We start from the raw sequence: 20,146 nt of genomic DNA, 5'->3' as shown, positions 1-20,146 counted from the left end.
ATCCATAGTTGCACTGCATTAATCCAGTTATTACCATTTAGACTTCTACTATATGTTCTAATTGTAAAGTGAAACGGAATACGCTGCGCTATATAAGAAACTGTTAATAAATAAATTTATGGTAAATCTATGCAAGATATAACCAATACAACATCCGCAGTTATACGGTTCTATACACATTCTCCAGCACTTGTCTCTCCAGCTGACATTCACATTGGAAGCTAGTTGAGGGTCAGCATTATCATCCCAACGGCAGGAGTTCCAAGGAAGGCAAACCCATGGGGGTACTAGGTTAAGAGAAAATGGTCTATACCACTGAAAGCTGCAAAGCCCCTTAACACTATGCAGGCATGAATCATGGATGTGGACGGACTGCAGTCATTTATTAAAAATACATACTTTCTGTTCATGTTCATACTTAATACTAGGAACAAGCAGTATTTAGGTCAGAGTTCAGGAAGGTGCCCGAGCCCATGATCACAGTGTGTAGTCACATTTATTCCCTGCCTCCCTTCTGCTGCATGCGGTTTCTGGTTGGTTCGGTGAACACAAGGGGCTCTTTTACTACAGTGGCTGGGTAATGCTTGCCGAGAAGTTCCACCTCCAGTTTCTGTCCTGCGGCACTGAGCTTTATAGGCACATAGGCAAACGCCAGGCTCTGGTTGGTGCAGTAACTGTAAGTCCCAGATGTGGTGTTTCCCACAACCTGAGGAAGAAAGAAGAGCACCGGTTACAGTAAATACTGTGTATCTGTTTAGTTAATCCCAACTTAAACAGGTGGTATTCAGGTTGCCGAATGTCGGGATCCCGGCGCACAGTATACCGGCGCCGGAATCCCGACACCCGGCATTCCGACACATATTCTCCCTCATGGGGGTCCACAACCCCCCTGGAGGGAGAATAAAATAGCACTGTGCCCGCAGCGTGGCGAGCCCGCAAGGGGCTCATTTGCGCTCGCCACGCTGTCGGTATGCCAGCTGTCGGGCTCCCGGCACCAGTATGCTGGTTGCCAGGAGTCCGGCCGCCGGCATACCATACTACACCCATCTTAAACACTCATGGTTCAGATTTACTGCCCGGCCTGTGAGCCGAGCTCCCGGACCACTGCCTAAATCATGTGGTGGATATCATGTCTAGCATCACAAGGGTGTAATGGGGAAACTATGAAGCAGTGAAAAGAGTGGAGAAGTTGCCCATGGCAGCCAATCAGCTGCTACTTATAATTTGATAGAATGCACTTGATAGATGTTGCCTCAATGCAGATTGGTTGCTGGGGCAACTTCTCCACTGTCTCACTTCTACACTGCTTCATACACCTACCCGAGAGAGAGAGTGTGAGTGTGTGTCCACCATGACCTCCCCCCCTAAAAAAAAGGGGGGGAAGGGGAACTATATTGCCTAATCTTATCTTACTTTGAGCATTACAACATTTATGTTTACTCAGGAGATCATTGAGAAGTTGCATATTGAATGTTTTGTTTTTGTGAAAGTTCTTCCCATATCGAGAACTACAACTCCAAATAATTTCTACATTACGGCTCAGATTCTGAGTCAGACACAACTGTGGTCATTTTTCCATATGGCCGTGGCAGCCTGCCTACTAGTGTGCTAATGTGAGACTCTGCCCATGTACACGAAGAATCTGTACAACAGCATGTTACCAGGACATAGTGATATCGCTGCAAAGTGAGGCACAGTGTGATGTCACTAGTTCCCAAAGAGCGGCCTGCTGAATGCTCACCAGGACGTACATGTGTCCTCATACACCTACACTTTTTGCACCATATGGTGCGTGACACCTGGCGCAACTCAGATGCCACCACATCGGTAGCGATTCCTATACTTCTGTACGTTCTCTGAATTTTGGGTCTTATCCACATCGAATCTGTGCTCAGAAATTATTATAGTGCCTTGGGTACCTAGGATTAGTATTTTTGTTGCAAAGTTGTTGGTATATAGTCGCAGATTAAGCACAATGATACGTGGTGCGAGGCATGGCTTGGGTCACTCATAATCTGTCCTCTGACTTTTGCCATGTTACCCAGATTAGTGACGAATCCACACACAGCAGCTACGTGCAGTGCAAGCTCGTGTCCAGAGACCTGCATTGTACTTTTGCTGCATTAGTGATGCAAATAAGATACTTATTTCATGAAAATTGATGTGACGCTAAGATGCAATGTCTGTGGCACGCCTAACGGGAATATAGATGGAGCCTCCATTATCTTTGCTGGCTGAGGCGTTACTCGCAATCTGGCATACGCAGCGTGCCTGGGCGCAAGGAGGCTTGCCTAGTGGTAGGGATGCGCAAAGAGCGTTTGGCGTTACCCTTGAGTGTAAAACCTGCGATCATCCACCAGATGGCGCTTTTTAAAATCACCATTGCGCATGCGTGTGGCCTCCATTAAAATACAATACTGAACTAAAAAGAGTAAGAACTACTTTACTGGTGCATCTAATTCCGCTACAGTGTGCTACAGTATGTCAAATACAGTATATAGTACTGTATTTAGTACAGTATATACAGACACATAGTACAGTATATACAGATGCAAACTAACAGTGATAAAGCCACAGTATAGTCTATTGACGTTAGAGATATGTGTGCGTCCAAGTCCCGCAGACAAATCAACAAATTAAAATAGTAGTAGTGTATACAGACGTGTATGGTCTATTGATGTTAGGGATACAGTATGTGAGCGTCCAAATCCTGTAGCCATTACGGCATAATCAAAACCAATGGGATTATGTATCTGTCAACGTGTCCGAGTGGTGAAGTGTGCAGCTTCCCATGCTTAGAGTCCCGGGTTCGATTCCCAAAGTGTGAATGCATGTTAATTTTTTCCTGACACTGTATTAATTTTTTTCTTTTTGTATCTATTGTAATACACCTTCACATTCAATAGAAGTGTGCACACAAGTTTAACATAAAGCAGGGCAAAGCTGCAGGAGCGTATCTAAAATACACAGCAGCTATGAGGATAAGCGAGCTTTATGCACCGTACAGTACACATACAATACTGTAGCAGGCCAGACTCGATTGACATGGCTACCACCCATGACCCTGCGCCTCTTGGAAGCCCTCAGCTTTAGAGCGAGCGACGACATTGGTTTTTCAAAAATCTGGCCAATGCTGAAGGAACGTCTTAATACCCTAGTAATAGGGATAAGCAGGCTCTATGCACATTACGATACACCAGACTTGATCTCATAGCAAGTTGACAAAATGGCTGCTGCCCGTGACCCTGCGGCTCTTGGAAGCCTTCAGCTATGGAGCGAGCAATGGCGTCGGTTTTGCAAGTTACATGGCAATGCTGAAGGAGCGTCTCGATACCCTAGCTAAAATACACAGGGTAGATAGGGATAGGTGAGCTCAATGCACATTAAGATACACCAGACTCAATCGCATAGCAAGTTGACAAAATGGCTGCCGCCCGTGACCTCTTGCCTCGGGAAGCCCTCAGCTATGGAGCCAGCGACGGCATATAGTAGGTTTCGCAAGAATCAGGGCACTGCTGAAGGAGCGTCTCAATACCCTAGCTAAAATACACAGCGGCAACGAGGTCCCGTAGTATGAGCAATTAATAAATATAGTGTATACAGATGCAAAACAACGAGTTTAAGATACAGTATGGTCCATTGAAGTTAGGGATACAGTACAGTATGTGAGTGGCCAAGTCCTGTAGACATTAGCCCACAACGCTTCATGGAAGATACACAAGCTCATGTGTAAATGTACTGTAAGCAGTGATCCCTTCCCATTAGTGTTTGTTTATGCCATTATGGGACTTCGACGCTCACATTGCAGAACACAGTATTTAGCCACCACCTTCCCCCACCCCCATCCAACTTCCCCCTTCCCCCCGGGAGCCTGCTCATTTCACAGACAGACAGGGAGGTCAGGTTACAATAAATGTACAGTACAACACAGTACTGAATGTAAATGAAGATTAGATAGAGAACTGCAGTCGCTTTGATAGAGACACAAGCTCTTGTGTAAATGGTAGCAGTGATCTCTTCTCATACAGTACAACACAGATTCTCTAACGTCGATTAACTACAGTACTGTGTTGCTCGAACAGATAGTTGCATCAGGATACACAAATTATATTTATTGCTATGTCTATGGGACCTCATTGCCGCTGTGTATTTTAGATAGCGGAATGAGACGCTCCTGCAGATTTACCCTGATTTATGTAAAACCTGTGTGCACACTTCTATTGAATGTGAAGGTATATTACAATAGATTTAAAAAAAAAAAGTATCAGAAAAAATAAACATGCACTCGCACTTTGGGAATCGAACTCGGGACTCTAAGCATGGGATGCAGAAGACTTCACCGCTTGCCCACGACGCTTCATGGAAGAGACACAAGCTCATGTGTAAATGTACTGTAAGCAGTGATCCCTTCCCATTTGTTTATGCCATTACAGGACTTGGACGCTCATATTGTTCAAAACATACAGTATACTGTACATACTTTAACATCAATGAACTAGATTATTGCTTTAACACATTAGTTGCGTCTGTATACACTATTTAAATTTTTAATCTATTGCTTTGTCTACGGGACTTGGACGCTCACATGCAATAACACGGCAATGGATAAGTGTTTTAACACGTCCGTTTGTGTCTGTATAAACTTTTTTTATTGACTCTCTCCGTCTGACCATTGGTCTGTGTGTACAGCATACAGTACATTAACATTACAGTCATCACTGACCATTTGGCAGAAATTGTAGATCATTCCGCTGCTATCGCTCTAAAGTACTGGATTAGTGGAGCATTAGCCACCCAGTAATGGAGATGTATATTGCATGCTGAGTATGCAGTCGTGCCTCAACGCGCCTGTCCGTGCATAAAGTCAGCAACCTAACCTATCGCCTAGGTGCGACTAAACCTCTGTTTAGGCGGAGAAACAGCAAAGATAACTGAGGCTCCATCTGTATATGGTGCTATTTGAGGATAGGTGTATGTGGACACATCTGTAGTGACATTGCTGCAGCATGAGGTACTACTTAGATCTCGTTGTGTGCAGAGCCCAGGATCACTTTACGTATTAGAATGTGTGTTTATTTGAATTACCTGCTGTCTCCTTATTACCTGCTGTCTGCTTATTGGATTTTAAGATTTGTTTATTTGTATAATTCCATATATTAGGGGATACAGTCAATATGTTGATATTTTCAATGTTGACATTGCCAAAATCTTGCCAAGAAACATTTGCAGAATGTCAACACATTCACAATGGTTAGGCTGCAGGAGAGGGAGGTACTTTAAGGGTTAGGCTGCAGGAGAGGGAGGTACTTTAAGGGTTAGGCTGCAGGAGAGGGAGGTACTTTAAGGGTTAGGCTGCAGGAGAGGGAGGTACTTTAAGGGTTAGGCTGCAGGAGAGGGAGGTTAGGATTAGGCTGCAGGAGAGGGAGGGTTAGGCTACAGGAGGGCAGGTTTTGTAAGTACTAAGGGGAGGGCTAGGGTTAGGCTTCGGGAGAGGAGAGTTAGGGGTTAGAGACAGAGGCATCACTATGGGGGTGCGTACCGCAGTCGGATTTCACCCTCAGGGGGTGACACCAATATACCCGGCACCTCCGCAATGACAGGGAGCCGGGTGCTGCACTTATCTGCACTGCCCATATCTTGTCACTGAGGAGGGTCCAGCATTGCAGTCAGAGTCTTTGGGGGCAACCCAGCATGTCCGGGAATGCTGGACAAGCCCACCGCAGTTATGAAAACATGGGCATTCCACAACGCCACAACAGGGGGCTCCATTGTGCGCACCTGGTGTCACCTTACTTGAGTGACGTCTCTGGTTAGAGATACACAGGAGCAGCCAAAAGTCACCACAGAACCAGGCAGATACACGCTGGAGCCGCCAAACCAGGAAAATTCTCTGCTACATCATCAGGAACATTTGGTTAACATTCTAATCATGTCAACATTTTATCAGTGTTGACATGATGAATACTGAAGTGAATTCAATGTCAATATGCCAAGCATGTTAACTTTACAACCAGGTTGTCATGAGGAATGTCAACAAGATATACCAAACCCATACTTTTGCAACTGTGTTATATGACAGTCACATCCTGTAAAGCCTACATCCTATTCACAACTCAGGTTTCTATGAAGTACAGTACAAGGAGATTTGCAAACCACTTTTTATGATTAAATAGTTCTCACCTTCCCACTGTGCCAGATGCTTTCATTCCCCTCAGGATCCACAGTATCCGTTTCCAAGGTGAGATACACAAGCTTCCGCTGCAGTCCCTTCTCCTTTATTTGGTACAAAGCCTGCTTGCCAATAAAGTCAGCTGGCTGAAATCACATGAAACAGATGATGGTAAATGACTACTGTGGCTGAGCGGCACACGTGTGTGGTTAGACATTTACATAAATGCATATATTTACCTTCAGAAGATAAAAATAAATAAAAAGGAGGAATGTTCACTCTAAGGCCCTGATTCAGCAGTGTACGCTGAAGTGCTAAAATTGCTATGACTTCTGCGCATGTGTGCACGGCGCTGTGTGCATGTGCGAGGACTTAAACTGCGATTGCAGATAAGTCCTGTCGTGGGGGGTGGTGACGGGGCTTCGACGCACCATTTTGGGGGGCTCAGTTCCGGACAACGCAGGCGTGTCTGGACAGTTTGTGGATTTTTCGCACAACTACAACCCATGCTAAATCAGACCCTAAGTCAGCAAAATGCCAGATACTTTACAGAGCTAGCGTTGCAGTAAACGGTGGGTGATAGCATCTATAGTTCTTTGCAAAAGATTAACCGAAAAAAAAAGTAAAAAGTTTAAAAGGGTGTGCATACTTCTGTAAGGTGCTGCATTCATTCTGTAAGAAGTGTAATGTGTTGGAAGGGGGGAGGGGGGGATTATATTATTTAACATGTACAGGGGTACATGTCTCAAACCTTGGAGAGAGATAAAGTGGTTGGTTACAGGCTGTGGTTGAAAAATGACAGGCACTTATTGGTTGGTACTTTATCTCTCTCCGTGCTTTATTACATTTCCCCCACAAATTAAATTCAACAACTTCATACAAAAATAGCATGAATTATATATTTGTATATATAGTTGTATTTCTGTATGGACCTTTATCATGGAGCCTTACAATAGACAATGACATGGCCCTAAGTGGGCACTTATTATGCAGTGTAGGGACTGCCAATAATCAGAGAAGTCGTGAAGGGGCTCGGCAGCTTACTATGTATTTGCAAATATATGCAACAAATATCTGAATTTCTATTGCCATATAGTTTTCAAATATTGTTGCAAGTACTATTTAGTGTGCAGGGGGATACTAGGGGTGAAAAAGCATCACCCTTTTTTTTTTTTTTTGTGACCCCTCCCTTTCATGCACCTGATATGTGCTGCCACACTGATTAAGCAGCTATCACTGTGTTTGCATAAATTCTATATTAACTGCGTGATTTACACATTACTCCTAATTTGTAAATCTAAGTCCCACATAAAAACACAAAGTGCTTTATAATATAATAATCATGATTTAAAAAAAAGGGCAAGTGAGAGCTTTGAGATGGAATCCTTGGGCTTCAAATCTAGTGTCAAAATCCGTCGGTACAGGTGTGTCCTCATACATCATTGCTGTCGAGCCAAACAGCCCCTCTTCTCGCACCAGGTACCATGACACTCTGCGAGCGTCGGGAGTCTTTTTTGGCGAAAATGCATCTTAGTTGCACAGAGATGCAATTAGGACACACCAAGAGACTGTGCTGATTAATATGATATGTGACACTTGTAAATCTGTGTGCAACAGAGACTCTGAATCTGTATACGCAGTGCTACAATGTAGCATCTGCCACTTTTTCCCCAATACAAGTTCTGTGCTGCTCCGCATACAATACACAAAATGGAAAGCTGCTCAATCAGATTGTAATGTCACTCAGGTGCTAAAAGGGAGGGGTAATTCTGTGTAGGAAAAAAACTGTGTTCCCTAATGCACACCGAGTGAAAAAATAAGAATTTACTTACCGATAATTCTATTTCTCGTAGTCCGTAGTGGATGCTGGGGACTCCGTCAGGACCATGGGGATTAGCGGCTCCGCAGGAGACAGGGCACAAAAGTAAAAGCTTTAGGATCAGGTGGTGTGCACTGGCTCCTCCCCCTATGACCCTCCTCCAAGCCTCAGTTAGGATACTGTGCCCGGACGAGCGTACACAATAAGGAAGGATTTTGAATCCCGGGTAAGACTCATACCAGCCACACCAATCACACTGTACAACCTGTGATCTGAACCCAGTTAACAGCATGATAACAGCGGAGCCTCTGAAAAGATGGCTCACAACAATAATAACCCAATTTTTGTAACAATAACTATGTACAAGTATTGCAGACAATCCGCACTTGGGATGGGCGCCCAGCATCCACTACGGACTACGAGAAATAGAATTATCGGTAAGTAAATTCTTATTTTCTCTGACGTCCTAAGTGGATGCTGGGGACTCCGTCAGGACCATGGGGATTATACCAAAGCTCCCAAACGGGCGGGAGAGTGCGGATGACTCTGCAGCACCGAGTGAGAGAACTCCAGGTCCTCCTCAGCCAGGGTGTGCCCCTGACCAAGTAGCAGCTCGGCAAAGTTGTAAAGCCGAGACCCCTCGGGCAGCCGCCCAAGATGAGCCCACCTTCCTTGTGGAATGGGCATTTACATATTTTGGCTGTGGCAGGCCTGCCACAGAATGTGCAAGCTGAATTGTACTACACATCCAACTAGCAATCGTCTGCTTAGAAGCAAGAGCACCCAGTTTGTTGGGTGCATACAGGATAACAGCAAGTCAGTTTTCCTGACTCCAGCCGTCCTGGAAACCTATATTTTCAGGGCCCTGACAACATCTAGCCACTTGGAGTCCTCCAAGTCCCTAGTAGCCGCAGGTACCACAATAAGCTGGTTCAGGTGAAACGCTGACACCACCTTAGGGAGAAACTGGGGACGAGTCCGCAGCTCTGCCCTGTCCGAATGGACAATCAGATATGGGCTTTTGTGAGACAAAGCCGCCAATTCTGACACTCGCCTGGCCGAGGCCAGGGCCAACATCATGGTCACTTTCCATGTGAAATATTTCAAATCCACAGATTTGAGCGGTTTAAACCAATGTGATTTGAGGAATCCCAGAACTACGTTGAGATCCCACAGTGCCACTGGAGGCACAAAAGGGGGTTGTATATGCAGTACTCCCTTGACAAACTTCTGGACTTCAGGAACTGAAGCCAATTCTTTCTGGAAGAAAATCGATAGGGCCGAAATTTGAACCTTAATGGACCCCAATTTGAGGCCCATAGACACTTCTGTTTGCAGGAAATGCAGGAATCGACCGAGTTGAAATTTCTTCGTGGGGCCTTCCTGGCCTCACACCACGCAACATATTTTTGCCACATGTGGTGATAATGTTGTGCGGTCACCTCCTTCCTGGCTTTGACCAGGGTAGGAATGACCTCTTCCGGAATGCCTTTTTCCCTTAGGATCCGGCGTTCAACCGCCATGCTGTCAAACGCAGCCGCGGTAAGTCTTGGAACAGACATGGTACTTGCTGAAGCAAGTCCCTTCTTAGCGGCAGAGGCCATGAGTCCTCTGTGAGCATCTCTTGAAGTTCCGGGTACCAAGTCCTTCTTGGCCAATCCGGAGCCACGAGTATAGTTCTTACTCCTCTACGTCTTATAATTCTCAATACCTTAGGTATGAGAAGCAGAGGAGGGAACACATACACCGACTGGTACACCCACGGTGTTACCAGAACGTCCACAGCTATTGCCTGAGGGTCTCTTGACCTGGCGCAATACCTGTCCAGTTTTTTGTTCAGGCGGGACGCCATCATGTCCACCTTTGGTCTTTCCCAACGGTTCACAATCATGTGGAAGACTTCCCGATGAAGTCCCCACTCTCCCGGGTGGAGGTCGTGCTGAGGAAGTCTGCTTCCCAGTTGTCCACTCCCGGAATGAACACTGCTGACAGTGCTAACACATGATTTTCCACCCAGCGAAGAATCCTTGCAGTTTCTGCCATTGCCCTCCTGCTTCTTGTGCCGCCCAGTCTGTTTACGTGGGCGACTGCCGTGATGTTGTCCCACTGGATCAATACCGGCTGACCTTGAAGCAGAGGTCTTGCTAAGCTTAGAGCATTGTAAATTGCTCTTAGCTCCAGTATATTTATGTGGAGAGAAGTCTCCAGACTTGATCACACTCCCTGGAAATTTTTTCCTTGTGTGACTGCTCCCCAGCCGTTCAGGCTGGCATCCGTGGTCACCAGGACCCAGTCCTGAATGCCGAATCTGTGGCCCTTTAGTAGATGAGCACTCTGCAGCCACCACAGAAGAGACACCCTTGTCCTTGGAGACAGGGTTATCCGCTGATGCATCTGAAGATGCGATCCGGACCATTTTTCCAGCAGATCCCACTGAAAAGTTCTTGCGTGAAATCTGCCGAATGGAATCGCTTCGTAAGAAGCCACCATTTTTCCCAGGACCCTTGTGCAATGATGCACTGACACTTTTCCTGGTTTTAGGAGGTTCCTGACTAGCTCGGATAACTCCCTGGCTTTCTCCTCCGGGAGAAACACCTTTTTCTGGACTGTGTCCAGAATCATCCCTAGGAACAGCAGACGTGTCGTCGGAGACAGCTGCGATTTTGGAATATTTAGAATCCACCCGTGCTGTCGTAGAACTACTTGAGATAGTGCTACTCCAACCTCCAACTGTTCTCTGGACCTTACCCTTATCAGGAGATCGTCCAAGTAAGGGATAATTAAGACGCCTTTTCTTTGAAGAAGAATCATCATTTCGGCCATTACCTTGGTAAAGACCCGGGGTGCCGTGGACAATCCAAACGGCAGCGTCTGAAACTGATAGTGACAGTTTTGTACCACGAACCTGAGGTACCCTTGGTGAGAAGGGCAAATTGGGACATGGAGGTAAGCATCCTTGATGTCCAGGGACACCATATAGTCCCCTTCTTCCTGGTTCGCTATCACTGCTCTGAGTGACTCCATCTTAATTTGAACCTTTGTATGTAAGTGTTCAAATATTTCAGATTTAGAATAGGTCTCACCGAGCCGTCTGGCTTCAGTACCACAATATAGTGTGGAATAATACCCCTTTCCTTGTTGTAGGAGGGGTACTTTGATTATCACCTGCTGGGAATACAGCTTGTGAATTGTTTCCAATACTGCCTCCCTGTCGGAGGGAGACGTTGGTAAAGCAGACTTCAGGAACCTGCGAGGGGGAGACGTCTCGAACTTCCAATCTGTACCCCTGGGATACTACTTGTAGGATCCAGGGGTCCACTTGCGAGTGAGCCCACTGCGCGCTGAAACTCTTGAGACGACCCCCCACCGCAGCTGAGTCCGCTTGTACGGCCCCAGCGTCATGCTGAGGACTTGGCAAAAGCGGTGGAGGGCTTCTGTTCCTGGGAATGGGCTGCCTGCTGCAGTCTTCTTCCCTTTCCTCTATCCCTGGGCAGATATGACTGGCCTTTTGCCTGCTTGCCCTTATGGGGACGAAAGGACTGAGGCTGAAAAGACGGTGTCTTTTTCTGCTGAGATGTGACTTGGGGTAAAAAAGGTGGATTTTCCAGCTGTTGCCGTGGCCACCAGGTCCGATGGACCGACCCCAAATAACTCCTCCCCTTTATACGGCAATACTTCCATGTGCCGTTTGGAATCTGCATCACCTGACCACTGTCGTGTCCATAAACATCTTCTGGCAGATATGGACATCGCACTTACTCTTGATGCCAGAGTGCAAATATCCCTCTGTGCATCTCGCATATATAGAAATGCATCCTTTAAATGCTCTATAGTCAATAAAATACTGTCCCTGTCAAGGGTATCAATATTTTCAGTCAGGGAATCCGACCAAGCCACCCCAGCGCTGCACATCCAGGCTGAGGCGATCGCTGGTCGCAGTATAACACCAGTATGTGTGTATATACTTTTTAGGATATTTTCCAGCCTCCTATCAGCTGGCTCCTTGAGGGCGGCCGTATCTGGAGACGGTAACGCCACTTGTTTTGATAAGCGTGTGAGCGCCTTATCCACCCTAAGGGGTGTTTCCCAACGCGCCCTAACTTCTGGCGGGAAAGGGTATAACGCCAATAATTTTCTATCGGGGAAAACCCACGCATCATCACACACTTCATTTAATTTATCTGATTCAGGAAAAACTACAGGTAGTTTTTTCACACCCCACATAATACCCTCTTTTGTGGTACTTGTAGTATCAGAAATATGTAACACCTCCTTCATTGCCCTTAACATGTAACGTGTGGCCCAAATGGAAAATACGTTTGTTTCTTCACCGTCGACACTGGAGTCCGTGTCCGTGTCTGTGTCTGTGTCGACCGACTGAGGTAAATGGGCGTTTTAAAGCCCCTGACGGTGTTTGAGACGCCTGGACAGGTACTAATTGGTTTGCCGGCCGTCTCATGTCGTCAACCGACCTTGCAGCGTGTTGACATTATCACGTAATTCCCTAAATAAGCCATCCATTCCGGTGTCGACTCCCTAGAGAGTGACATCACCATTTCAGGCAATTGCTCCGCCTCCTCACCAACATCGTCCTCATACATGTCGACACACACGTACCGACACACAGCACACACACAGGGAATGCTCTGATAGAGGACAGGACCCCACTAGCCCTTTGGGGAGACAGAGGGAGAGTTTGCCAGCACACACCAAAACGCTATAATTATACAGGGACAACCTTTATATAAGTGTTTTTCCCTTATAGCATCTTAATATATATAATCATATCGCCAAATAAGTGCCCCCCCTCTCTGTTTTAACCCTGTTTCTGTAGTGCAGTGCAGGGGAGAGCCTGGGAGCCTTCCCACCAGCATTTCTGTGAGGGAAAATGGCGCTGTGTGCTGAGGAGAATAGGCTCCGCCCCCTTTTCGGCGGGCTTCTTCTCCCGTTTTTCTGAGACCTGGCAGGGGTTAAATACATCCATATAGCCCCAGGGGCTATATGTGATGTATCTTTTAGCCAGTATAGGTATTTCATTGCTGCCCAGGGCGCCCCCCCCAGCGCCCTGCACCCTCAGTGACCGCTGGTGTGAAGTGTGCTGACAACAATGGCGCACAGCTGCAGTGCTGTGCGCTACCTCATGAAGACTGAAAAGTCTTCTGCCGCCGGTTTCTGGACCTCTTCACTCTTCGGCATCTGCAAGGGGGTCGGCGGCGCGGCTCTGGGACCGGACTCCATGGCTGGGCCTGTGTTCGATCCCTCTGGAGCTAATGGTGTCCAGTAGCCTAAGAAGCCAATCCATCCTGCACGCAGGTGAGTTCACTTCTTCTCCCCTAAGTCCCTCGTAGCAGTGAGCCTGTTGCCAGCAGGACTCACTGAAAATAAAAAACCTAACAAAACTTTTACTCTAAGCAGCTCTTTAGGAGAGCCACCTAGATTGCACCCTTCTCGGCCGGGCACAAAAATCTAACTGAGGCTTGGAGGAGGGTCATAGGTGGAGGAGCCAGTGCACACCACCTGATCCTAAAGCTTTTACTTTTGTGCCCTGTCTCCTGCGGAGCCGCTAATCCCCATGGTCCTGACGGAGTCCCCAGCATCCACTTAGGACGTCAGAGAAATATTACTACATAATAGTCAGATAATACGGAGATCTTAGTTGCGTATATCTGCAGATATAGGGTTAAGCCCCCAGGCCGATCGACAAGTCTTCTCCGTCACTGGGGGTCCCTAATACTAGGTATGGGTCCGGGGTGCAGGACCCCACGATGTCGGCACAGGTCGGCCACCCCAGGTGAAAATTAATAGGGGTTAATAAGAAGCACAGAAGTGCTATGTAAGTGGTGTGATTAAAATAATATATACAAAATAATATATACAAAGTGATAGGGAAAATCATAAGTGTTAATAAAGTGTTAGGGTGTGCCGACCTGAAGCAGCCCAGCCACACCGACACAGGGGCCACCGCACCCCACACCCACCCCATAAATAATTACAAATATGTCTGGGTTAAATTCCCAGTGTAAGGCCACATGGTAATGGCTCCTACAGCATCTGAGAGCCAGCTTACCTGGGGATACCCCTGGCTTCCCCTATGGCACTATGGAGTCAGCAATCCCTCCTAATGCTGACCCATCTATGCCTCTCTAAATACAATACACAAAATGGAAAGCTGCTCAATCAGATTGTAATGTCACTCAGGTGCTAAAAGGGAGGGGTAATTCTGTGTAGGAAAAAAACTGTTCCCTAATGCACACCGAGTGAAAAATATTACTACATAATAGTCAGATAATACGGAGATCTTAGTTGCGTATAACCCAGACATATTTGTAATTATTTATGGGGTGGGTGTGGGGTGCGGTGGCCCCTGTGTCGGTGTGGCTGGGCTGCTTCAGGTCGGCACACCCTAACACTTTGTTAACACTTATGATTTTCCCTATCACTTTGTATATATTATTTTGTATATATTATTTTAATCACACCACTTACATAGCACTTCTCTGCTTCTTATTAACCCCTATTAATTTTCACCTGTGTGCTGACCTGGGGTGGCCGACCTGTGCAGACATCGTGGGGTCCTGCACCCCGGACCCATACCTAGTATTAGGGACCCCCAGTGAAGGAGAAGCCTTGTCGATCGGCCTGGGGGCTTAACCCTATATCTGCAGATATACGCAACTAAGATCTCCGTATTATCTGACTATTATGTAGTAATATTTTTCACTCGGTGTGCATTAGGGAACACAGTTTTTTTCCTACACAGAATTACCCCTCCCTTTTAGCACCTGAGTGACATTACAATCTGATTGAGCAGCTTTCCATTTTGTGTATTGTATTTAGAGAGGCATAGATGGGTCAGCATTAGGAGGGATTGCTGACTCCATAGTGCCATAGGGGAAGCCAGGGGTATCCCCAGGTAAGCTGGCTCTCAGATGCTGTAGGAGCCATTACCATGTGGCCTTACACTGGGAATTTAACCCAGACATATTTGTAATTATTTATGGGGTGGGTGTGGGGTGCGGTGGCCCCTGTGTCGGTGTGGCTGGGCTGCTTCAGGTCGGCACACCCTAACACTTTATTAACACTTATGATTTTCCCTATCACTTTGTATATATTATTTTGTATATATTATTTTAATCACACCACTTACATAGCACTTCTGTGCTTTTTATTAACCCCTATTAATTTTCACCTGTGTGCTGACCTGGGGTGGCCGACCTGTGCCGACATCGTGGGGTCCTGCACCCCGGACCCATACCTAGTATTAGGGATCCCCAGTGACGGAGAAGCCTTGTCGATCGGCCTGGGGGCTTAACCCTATATCTGCAGATATACGCAACTAAGATCTCCGTATTATCTGACTATTATGTAGTAATATTTTTCACTCTGTGTGCATTAGGGAACACAGTTTTTTTCCTGCTCCGCATACAGACACAGGGGCAGATTTATTAAGCTCTGTGAAGTGATAAAGTGGAAGGTGATAAAGGACCAGCCAATCAGATCCTAACTTCCATGTCACAGGCTGGGTTTGAAAAATGACAGTTAGGAGCTGACTGGCTGGTCCTTTACCACCTTCCAATTTATCACTTCACTGAGCTTAATAAATCTGCCCCTCAGTCACACACAGAAAAGAACCCCTCTCTATTCCGAACAGTTCCTCAATGTTCCAGGATCCAGCCAAGCAGCAACGGATCATTAGACTCCAGCATCAGCAGCACTGGGAAGTCAGAGCAGCAATAACAGGTAGGAGAGAGCAGCAGAGGGCTGAAGGCTTAAAGATACCTTTTGGTGAACGCGAGATGGAATTTTATTGTAAGCTGTGACCTTACCACTCCTGACGAGCAGCCAGCTGTTTTCCACTAAAGATACCTTTATGGGAAAGCGTGACTGAATACTGAAGTGAGTGTTTCTCCATATGTGTGGGAACACCTGACTGCTGATCAGGACGAAGTGTTAATATCCCTGGGTTTTCTTACCTTTGAGGAGCGCTGGTTTTTAACAAGTTTTCATATACAGTAGGTGTATTTGTAGAAAAGGATTTGCCTCCTCTCTGTGTACTTGCCAATTAAACTATGTACCCTGCAATAAAACTGTCAACCACAAGGTGGCACTGTTGTACATTTCATTTGGCCCTGATCAAAATACCAGAACTGCACTTACCTTGTTTAACTTAATAAAATACTGAAGACCTGCCTCCAGCGGGTTTGTGTCACAATTCATCTTTGCAAAATACAAAAAACATTATTAAGGACACTTCAATATACTAAGCAAGAGGCATTAACACACTGCTCATTAAAATGGTGGGAAACAAATACAAAAATCTCTCTTTAGGACTACTGTAGCTAGATTTGCACATGTATTAAATACTTTTCTACATACAAAAACTATAGTGTGCAACACAGTGGAAAATATTGGGTAAAATACATCATGTGCCCAGTGAACAAGGCTCATTTTAAATATGTCTTCAATGGAGAAGAACATTTCCAGATGCATTCCATGCAACATTATAAAACACTTTACACACACGTATAATAAAGACGTCCCTACGTCCGTCCCGTGAGACTCAGCAGCCGACCCCCCTTATCGAGGCCCAAAAACAATTAGGGTTTGTTCACTTTACTGTGTGGTAAGGGAAAGCAGGCGGTTCAATGTTCACAGCATTTTCACATCCACGATAAGGTGAAATGTGTGTGCACAGTCATCACCATCAAATGGACAGAGAGAAGAGAGAGGACAGAGGGGGGGAAAAGGAAAAGAGGGGAGAGAGAAAAAAAGGGGAATTGAGAGAAAAGATAATGATGAGAAAGGAGGGCTTCGAAAAACGAAATCAGTGTAATATGAAATGGAAGCACAGCAATCCAATACCACCATAGATTATTTCATAATATAACAAAAGATATAGTTACTACTTTGCATAGATTAAAATGTACCCTTCACCAATGGATAGTTGTACTTGAGCACAGGTGACTTAACTAGTACCTCAGTTATTTGATGTAACAATTTGTGCTCCAGCATGGATATCCTCAAAACCTGGTCTGTTAGTGTACTCTGAGGATGGCGGCTGGGGATCACTGATATAGGGTATGGGTGGATTTGTTTAGGGAGACTACAAACTGGTATCTTATCAAGGGCCCCATAGAGACTGAATCATGCTCTGTCCAGAAATATGCACTTTAGGAGAAATTTAGCCCCTTATGAGGTGCACTGATCAGGGCAGTTGGGAGGTATGACTGTACCTATATCCATTAGAAGGCAGCCTAACAAACCCGCCTGGACACAGTGGTATCACTGGGGCACTTCATGAACAAATATTCACAATGTCACTGGCTCCCAATACCCCCCGTGGTAGGCAATAAAAAACAAATGGTCACAGGGTTTTCAGTGCTGAAAACCCTGCGGCGTGTGAAAATAATATAAAATAAAAATTAAAAAAAAATGATACTCACCTGTCCGGTGCTCTCCTAGGCTCCCGGTGGTCTCCCCTCCATACTGCCACAGGGGAGGGGGCTGCTGCCAGACGCAAGGGCTGTTGGGAGATGTAGTTCTCCCAGTAGTCGGCTCCAGGGGGGATGACACTGCACAGGGGTGGAGAGGTACACACACACTCATGCACACATATAAAATACTTGCAAGCACTCGCACACATTCCACACGCACTACATACTCACCGCTGCTACAGAGGGCCAGCTCCCAACGCTGGAAGATGACGACACTGATTCGGAAGGTGAGTAATTACTAAGTAACTGGAAACTTCCAATTGCTTAATTAGCCCTCACGTGGGGGTGTCGCCGGGGTCCTAAAGCAAGTCCTGTTGATTTTTCCCAAAAATAACGTCTTTAAGAAAAATCAGACCTGCACTGGGAGTATGGAAAAAAGATGAAAAGAGGCGGTGATTGAGTCTCATTTTTTCTCAAGAAATTGAATAGCCTGCAATTGGATTCCTTCCATAAACTAGAGCCATGCATTCTCATGGCTCTAGTTTCCGCAGACAGATTACTCTTGTGAGTGACTCGCATGGGCTCTTAAAGTTTCCTATAGATTAGGACAAATTAACCTGGGTCTTGCAGTACCACAACAGCTGGAGAGCTGCATGCTGCCTGTCACTGCTGGATATATTACAACGACTAAGTGGTTCTACAAACAAGTAAATTAATTAACTGAGAAGTAGATTGTTTTAAAGCAATATCAGTACAAATACAGCAAATTATTTTTCTCACCTCTGCTCCCCAGGCTCGGAAAGCTTTCTCCAGCCTTAATGCATTCATGGCATATGTGCCAAAGTTATCAATTCCTTCTTCCTCACCTGCCTGCATGATTGCATGGTACAGTGCCGCTGTATCCTGTCTCCTGTGGTACAGCTCCCAGCCCAGCTCCCCTAGTGGCAGGTAACATGTACAACACCATGTCAGTCAGCTAATGTTCCCACAAACTACAGCAACAAACCAAACAAAATAACACCTACATAACAGCCACAGGAATGGTTATCGTTCTAGTCAATTACACAGCGTATATAGACATATGATTCCTATGTCCAAATAAATGAATAAGAAAAATGAATCTTTGTCTAATCATCTATGCCACCTGCAATACACCCGACACTGGGTATCTGGATGATAGGCCGACAGGTAAAAAGGTAGACAGTCAATATGTCAACACCAAATGGTCAACATGCATATGGTAGACATGGTCAAAAGGCCGACATGACAATGGTCAACATAGCATATGGTTGACATGAGTTTTTATTAAAAAAAAAAATTTAGATATTTTTTCATACTTCCATCCATGTGGACTACAATTGGGACTAGTAACCTGTGTCGAGTGCAGCGAGACACCTTGACCGAAGCATGGTGTGCCAAGCGGGGACGCGTTACACTAATTGGGGTTGCACGTGCTGCTGACCTTTCGACCCTGTGGACCTTTTGACTATGTTGACCTTGTGCATGTCGATCATTTGGTGTTTAGACTGTCGACCTATTATACCATAACCATGACAAGGTATGCTTGGATCATGCAATAACCTATTTACCTCTGAAGTGATAGCGGTATACAAAGTCATGTATGTTAAGTCGTTATAGGGGGAGATTTATTAAACCTTCTAAAAGAGGACAAATGGAGATGTTGCCTACAGCAACCAATCAGATTCTAGCCATCATTTATCTAGTATACACTATAAAAGGTTAGCTGGAAACCGTTTGGATGCTATACTTTAATCTGAAAACATTACTGCAAACTCCCTGTACAAGCCCATTACCCGGCTTACGTCTGTCCTCACCTGTGTATGATATCCTTATGGCGGTTACTGGGATGTCAGCGATGTTCATCCTTCTTCCGTGCAGGAATTTGAAATCATCATTGCTCAGGTTCTCCGATGTCAGTTTCTGGAGAACTTGTCTTGATAGAGGTCCTGCTACACCTAGTACTCCAACTTCATCCGTCACATTCAGTATCTCCACATTGTACCCGCCCTGTGCCGCAACCTCTTCTATCCATCTGTACATATACAGTAAACACATGACCCTGGCATAAATCCTATTTGTAACAGCGGTAGGTGGATATATGCTACCAGATTGACAGCTAGGTGGGTCATCTCTGCATACAGCTGTGACATTATTTATATCTTAATCTGACTGGGATCTGTACCGGCAGGGGCTAATTCACAGGTATAATGTGTTGTAGATGAATCCTGGAGAAAAAATGCGGACCTTCGCCCCTATCCATCCGCTTAGGGAAGTGACCATCACTATCAGCCCAAGTATCTCAGAATGCCCTCAACACTACATAGCCCACAATGCAACCAACATTCCCTAAGAGCAATTGTCCTTTGTGCGAATGCCCAGCTGCCAACCAGTTAGGCACCAGGAGAGATGCGGCTGAGATGTACACATATCGGAATCAGGCCCATTGGTGTCAGTGCCAAGAGTCATTTTGGCGTAATTCATTAAGGGGGAGATGGATCAAGCCTTCTAAAGAGTGGAGAAGTTGCACATATCAACCAATCAGCTTCTACATAGCATTTTATAGAATGTACCTACTAGAACCAGATTGGTTGCTTGGGACAACTTCTTCTCTCTTTAGAAGACTTGATACATTTCCCCCTATACAGCATGTTCTTATATCACCTTTATGAACCTTATGGTCTTTTCTAAAGCTGCCAACACAGT

General features: G+C 45.7%; 1 protein-coding gene across 1 annotated transcript in view; it reads right to left on the bottom strand.

Moving 5' to 3' along the window:
• Nucleotides 1-362: 362 nt before the first annotated feature.
• DMGDH (dimethylglycine dehydrogenase) overlaps nucleotides 363-20,146 on the bottom strand; it is a 122,910-nt gene continuing 103,126 nt past the window's right edge. Inside the window, exons 12-16 of the mRNA XM_063963544.1 lie at nucleotides 19,258-19,475; nucleotides 18,203-18,360; nucleotides 16,146-16,205; nucleotides 6,181-6,315; nucleotides 363-706 (exon numbers count right to left, since the gene is read on the bottom strand). Coding sequence (XP_063819614.1) covers nucleotides 497-706; nucleotides 6,181-6,315; nucleotides 16,146-16,205; nucleotides 18,203-18,360; nucleotides 19,258-19,475 — 781 coding nt within the window. The 3' untranslated portion in view covers nucleotides 363-496. The remainder of the gene's footprint in view (nucleotides 707-6,180; nucleotides 6,316-16,145; nucleotides 16,206-18,202; nucleotides 18,361-19,257; nucleotides 19,476-20,146) is intronic.

Source organism: Pseudophryne corroboree, chromosome 1 (assembly GCF_028390025.1).
Source record: "Pseudophryne corroboree isolate aPseCor3 chromosome 1, aPseCor3.hap2, whole genome shotgun sequence".
In the NCBI taxonomy this organism is placed as follows: Eukaryota; Metazoa; Chordata; class Amphibia; order Anura; family Myobatrachidae; genus Pseudophryne; species Pseudophryne corroboree.
Note: the sequence above shows the minus strand (reverse complement) of the source record. Positions and strands in the feature narration are given on the sequence as shown.